The sequence below is a fragment of the Rhincodon typus genome, chromosome 23 (assembly GCF_021869965.1).
Source record: "Rhincodon typus isolate 14 chromosome 23, sRhiTyp1.1, whole genome shotgun sequence".
NCBI classification, from domain to species: domain Eukaryota; kingdom Metazoa; phylum Chordata; class Chondrichthyes; order Orectolobiformes; family Rhincodontidae; genus Rhincodon; species Rhincodon typus.
Window position 1 is genome coordinate 5,893,266 of NC_063354.1, and position 6,374 is coordinate 5,899,639.

Sequence of the window (6,374 nt, forward strand, 5' to 3'; positions counted from 1 at the left end):
TTTTCTTGTGTATATGTGCACATGCTTGCATGTTTGGATAAATACATTGATAAATATTTATAATTTCATATTTCAAGCTGTCAGTTAGCTTTGGACCTTTGTCAAACAGGTCTTATTATAATAAATCAATAATTCTATTGCTTAAGAAACCTGGATGATGGATCATTTTATTCTGAACCTAATATAGATAAAAAGTATATTATTGGCTGAAATCATAACTGGGAAATGTTTCAATTTGTGTTGTGACCATTGATGTAATGGGACTAGAAAGAAACAAGCAGTCCTCTAACCTTGGTCATAACGATTAATTTAAATTGTCCTTCTGTGCTTAATAGCCGTGTGTCTTTAGAAACCATAAAACAAGAATAACAGGACACTGAAATATGTCATGTCAATTATTATCCATTTCTAGTCTGAGGGTCGTTGAAATGTAAAACAGAAAAACCATAGTGCACAGACGGTACAAGTAGCAAGTCTGCATACAGGGCTTATAGATATTGTTGATCTGTTTTCAAAAGAGTGATGGAAATGTCCTTCTAGCACTGAGGCTTCGAAGACCAGCATCATACAGCTCATTTTAAAACAATCCTTTTGAATTAATGATTAAGATCAGCTTTGAACGGTTTAACATATTAAAAGGTGATGGTCTAGCACATAACAACTTTCATATTTTTGCATTCCTTTTGGTGAAATGTATCAATATACACTTTTACTGTAATATTCCAAAACTCCCTGGTCCACCATTATAGAGTATAAGAAAAATGAAGCTATTTGTGCTCTGTACCAAACTGCAACCCTGAGCTTGCACTGCAGCCAAACTTGCGCTGAATTTCACTGGAACACTGCAGCAACCCTGAGGCAGAGATGTTGGCCTGGGAACAGGGTGGTGTGTTAAAGTAGCAGGCAACTGGAAGTTCAGGGTCTTTTTTGTGGGCAGAAAGTAGATGTTCATGAAGCAGTCACCCAGTCTACGCTTCATTTCGCCCATGTAGGGGAGAACACATTGTGAGTAGCGAAAGCAATAGTCTAGATTGTGGGAAGTTACGTTTGGGCCCTTGGATACTGGATAGGGAGGAGGTAAATCAGCAGGTGTTACACCTTCGGCGGTTGCAGGGGAAGGTGCCGTGAAGATGTGGGAGTTGTTGGGAGTGAAGGAAGAGTGGACGAGGGTGTCCCAGAGGGAACAGTCCCTGCGGAGGGCGGACAAGGGAGAGGAGAGGATTATGTGTCTGGTTGTGGCATTTTGCTACAGGTGGCAGAAATGATGGCTGATGATCTTCTGAATGTGGATGCTGGTGGGGTGCTAGGTGAGGACAAGGGGAACGCTATCGCTGTTGCAGGAGGGAAGAGAGGGAGTGAGGGCGGAAGTGCAGGAGATGGGTCTGACCTGGTTAAGGGCCCCGTCGACAACAGTGGTGGAGAGTCTTTGGTTAAGGAAGAAGGTGGACATTTCGGAGGCTCCCTTGTCAAATTTGGCTTCATTCAAACATTTACAACGGAGACGGAGGAACTGAGAGAGTGGAATGGAGTCTTTGCGGGAAGCAGGGTGAAAGGATGTATCGCCCAGGTAGCTGTGGGAGTCAGTGGGTTTATAGTGGATATTAGTGGCCAATCTATCCCCAGAAATGGAAACAGAGATGTTGAGGAAGGGAAGGGAGAAGTCCAAGACAGACCAGGTGAAAGTGAGGGCTGGGTGGAAATCGGAAGTGAAATTGATTAATTTTTCCAATTCCAGACTCTCCCATGTCCTAGCCCCCTACCTCTCACACCTGGACTTGTTATCATGTAGCCTCCATTACACACTATCTATTCTTAGCCACTCACAGTCTCCATTAACAGCTATTTACCCTCCGAGCCAGATTGTTATCAACTTCTTTGTCTGTCCAACTGTTCTTCTTTCTACTTGGGCTGTGTCCCCACCTATCATTTACTCCTCATCCCCTCCCACCCACCCTATCTTCTGCATATAAACTGACACTTTCCTAGCTACCATCAGTTCTGAGGAAGGGGCACCAGACCTGAAACGTTAACTCTGATTTTTCTTCACAGATTCTGCAAATCCTGCTGAGCTTTTCCAGCAACTTCTGTTTTTGTTCCTGATTTACAGCATCCACAGTTCTTTTGGTTTTTTGATAGAATATGAGCTCCCTGATTGGTGCTGTTAATTTGACATATAAAAATGTTGAGTGTCAGAGATACTGGCTCTATCTTTGGAAAATGCGCCAAGTGGAGCGTACAAGTTGCAGGATAGTCCAATAGAAGTGGATACTTTCGCCAGTCTGACTAAGCTTGGGGAGCACTACTTGCGTGCAGGCAATTGCTTAGCTTCACACAGGCCACATCCTGATCAGAGGAACTGTAAGTCAGCCCTCAACAATGCCCCAAAACAAAGCCAAACTCAGCCAAATGGTTAAGATTTTCTTCAGGATCCTGGCCAGCAGGCCTTTGTAGTTTTTCCCACGGCAGATACAAGGCAGCTAAAGAGTCCTACTCAACTATCTACGTTGAGTAAGGTAGCTCATAGACCAGTATCCAGGAGAGTTTGTACCCTGGAATGACCACCTACATCTGATTTAGAACAGTTGAATTGCTTGGCAATATCAAAATCAGATCCAGTCAAGAAAAATGTCTGGTTAAATGGTCATCCAGTTCTAGAGGAAATTGACACTGGTGCAGCTATATTAATGTTCACAGAAGCTGTTTCTAATAAAATTCATTCTGAACTCCAGGCCTTCACTTTGCACAAGACTTCAGCTAGGCTGAAAATCTATACCAGGGAACCTTTACAAATTCAATCTGGTGTCTTATAAAAAGCAGCTGGTTCGGTGACCAGTGATTGTAGTAAAAAGCTTGGGCCCAAGCTTAATGAGGCAAAATCGGTTGCAAGAGATTCACCTAGATTGGCTCAACAGTTGTCAATTTAAAAAATGACTGCCTGAGTGAAGTCCTGATTAAATACCTGGACATATTCCAGGTCAAAAATCACACAACATCAGGTTATAGTCCAGCAGGTTTATTTGAAAACACAAGCTTTCGGATATGCCCTTGAGGAAGAAGCTGAGGTCCAAAAGCTTGCATATTCAAATAAATCAGTTGGACCGTAACCTAGAGTCGTGTGATTTTTGAGCTTGTCCACCCCACTACAACACTGGCATCTCTACATCATGGCAAACATAGTCCGTTGACCTTCCTGGAATATCAGAGGAGCCAAGATAACTTTGCATTTTGACCAGGAAGCAATTCCGCGATTCTGCAACGCCTGGTCACTGCCATTTGGAATTAGAATTAGAATTAGCCTTTATTGTCACATGTCTCACTATATTCATTGAGTATAGTGAGACATTTATATATCACCATTTACAGCTCTGACTAAGGTCCAAAAGTACCTAAGCACAGGTTCTTTAGTTACAAGATCATTAGACAATAGAGAGATAAAATGTCTAGCATTGCAGAAGTAAAAGTTCAGAACCACAGGTCACGCTGGCACCTGGCTTCCAGTCTGCGACAGGCTTCATCTTGTTGCTGAGAAATCACTTCAGACTGCCATGCTGGACCGGCGAAGCCATGCTAGGAGGCCGCTATGCCAGGCCGGTGGGTTGCCACGCCATGCCAGGAGGTCTGTATGGGAGGAGGCGGCTGCACCAGGCCTGGTGGTCGCCATGCCATGACGGGAGTCCGCTGCAGAAGGTTGCCACTTCACACTGGGAGGCCGCTACGGGAGGAAGCCGTTGCAACTGGCTGGCAGATCACCAAGCCACACTGGGGGGCCGCTGCACCAGGCCGAAAGTCGTCACCAGGAATCATCATCGGCGGCCAGGAGTTGTCAGAGGCTGTGAAAGAAGAAGGAAGAAAAAGCACTCAGAAGAAGAAAAGAAGAAGAACAGGCAGAGCGGATGAGCTGCAGCTGGAGCGTCCTACTCCACCGGCACCTTGGAAAGTTTTACAGGCAAAAGTAGAGGCACAAATCAGAAGGCTGGAAAGTGAAGGAATTACCAAACCAGTCCAATTCGTGGAATGGGCAGCACAACACCGGTCATACTGATTTTTGAAGCCTGATGGGTCAGTTTGCCATTTAAACAAACAGTGAACTTTTTCTCGCAGCTGGATAAATATTCCACCCCTCGGATAAAGGATTCATATGCAAAGCTGGCAGGGGGGCTGTCATTCATGAAGCTGGTCATAAGCCACACTTACTTGCAATTGTGTTTAGTCGAGGATTCCCAGAAGTCTGCTACAATTAGTACCCATAAGGGCTAATACCAATATATGAGACTGCCATCTGAGATATTATCAGCCTGTGCCATTTTGCAGCGGACAATGGAGAACGTGTTGCAAGGTCTACTTCAAGTGATAATTTATCTGATTAGGTAAAACTAATAAGGAACTTGTATATAGTCCTAAGGTGTTGTTCCAAGTCAGGCATACGTATAAGAAGGGGAAAATGTGTGTTCCAGTTCCCCCAGGTGACCTAATTAGAGTCATAGAGATATGCAGCATGGAAACGGACCCTTCGGTCCAACTCATCCATGCAGACCAGATATCCTAAATAAATCTAGTCCCATTTGCCAGGATTTGGCCCATATCCCTCTAAAACCTTCCTATTCATGTACCCATTGGATGCCTTTTAAATGCTGTAATTATATTAGCCTCCACCACTTCTTCTGTCAGTTCATTCCATATGCGTGACACCCTCTGTGTGAAAAGGTTGCCCCTTTTAAATCTTTCCCGTCTCATCTTAAATCCATGGCCTTTAGTTTTGAACATCTCCACACTGGGGAAAAGCCCTTATCTATTTACCCTATCCATGCCCCTCTGATGCCCCAGGGAAAATAGCCCCAGTCTATTCAGCCTCATCCTTTTGCTCAAACCCTCCAGCCCTGGCAACATCTTTGTCAATCTTTTCTGAATCCTTTCAAGTTTCACAGCATCCTTCCTATAGCAGGTAGACCAGAATTGCATGCAGTATTCCAAAAGTGGCCTAACCAATGTACTGTACACCTGCATCATGACCTCCCAACTCCTATATTCAATGCACTGTCCAATAAAAGCAAGCATAACAAATGCTTTCTTCACTATCCTATCTACTTGGGACTCCACTTTCAAGCAACTATGAACCGGCACTCCAAGGTCTCTTTGTTCAGCAACACACCCAAGGACCTTACCATTAAGTTTATAAGTATTGCCCTGATCCGTCTTTCCAAAATGCAGCCACACCTCACATTTATTTAAATTAAACTCCATTTGCCACTCCTCAGCTTGGGCTACAGAGTCAACAAGAATGGGTTACCTCCATTGGAAGATACAAGTGACTGCAAGCAAAGGTGCCTCGGTTCCCACATCTGTCCAGGAGCTCAGGTCATTTCTAGAGCTGGTAAATAACTATGGAAAAATCATCCATAACCTGACATTCATCCTGGCACATTTGCATCAGCTCCTACAAAAGGGTCAGCATTGGAAATGGTCGCATGGACAAGCCTAGCTTTCAATGAAGTAAAGAAACAGCAATCGTTTTCTAAGATATTGGCACACTGTGATCCCAGGAAAGATCAGGTATTGACGTGCGATGCCTCCCCATATGGCATCAGACTGGTTTTAGCTCATAGGTGGCCTAGTGGAGAGGAACGCCTGGATTATGCATCCAGGACAAAGCAGAGCATAAGTATGACCAGATAGAAAAAGAAAGATTTGCGCTCTTATTTGGAGTCAGGAAGTCCCACCAATATCTTTTTGGATGAAAATTCATGATAATCGTGGACCACAAACCCTTATTTGGTCTGCTTAAAGAGGACAAGACAGTGCCATCTAAAGCTTCAGTCTGCATTCAATGCTGTAATACTAAGTCCTTATAATTATAAGTTAGAACACCGTCAGGAGGCTGAGCAGTGTATGTGGATGCATTGAGCTGCCTTCCATTAGCAGATACACCACCAGTGTTCCCCCGAATGGAAGAATCTGTAATGATGTTACAATCTTCCAGTCACAGCTAACATTATCAGACTTTGGACATGTAAAGATATAGTCCTTTCCAAACTGAAATAACTGGTATTAATGAGGGAAATCAAAGGGCCGTCACAACTAGAATTGAAACCTTATTGGACCCAGAGAGACCAGCTCACTTCAGAGGATGACATATTGTTATGAGGAGCAAGAGTGATTGTCTCGAGCAAAGGTTGCCATCAAATACTGGCTGAATTCCAGGGCCATCCAGGAGTCTCCAAAACAAAGATCTTGGCAAGAAGAGATAGTAGGAACTGCAGATGCTGGAGAATCTGAGATAACAAAGTGTAGAGCTGGATGAACACAGCAGGCCAAGCAGCATCAGAGGAGCAGGAAAGCTGACGTTTCGGGCCTAGACCCTTCTTCAGAAATCTTCA

General features: G+C 44.1%; 1 protein-coding gene across 1 annotated transcript in view; it reads left to right on the forward strand.

Annotated features, from left to right (window-relative positions):
• Positions 1-3,580: 3,580 nt before the first annotated feature.
• The window catches only part of LOC109929767 (phosphatidylinositol transfer protein cytoplasmic 1a), a 224,401-nt gene continuing 221,607 nt past the window's right edge, over positions 3,581-6,374 (forward strand). The window contains exon 1 of the mRNA XM_048611083.1: positions 3,581-3,952. Coding sequence (XP_048467040.1) covers positions 3,581-3,952 — 372 coding nt within the window. The remainder of the gene's footprint in view (positions 3,953-6,374) is intronic.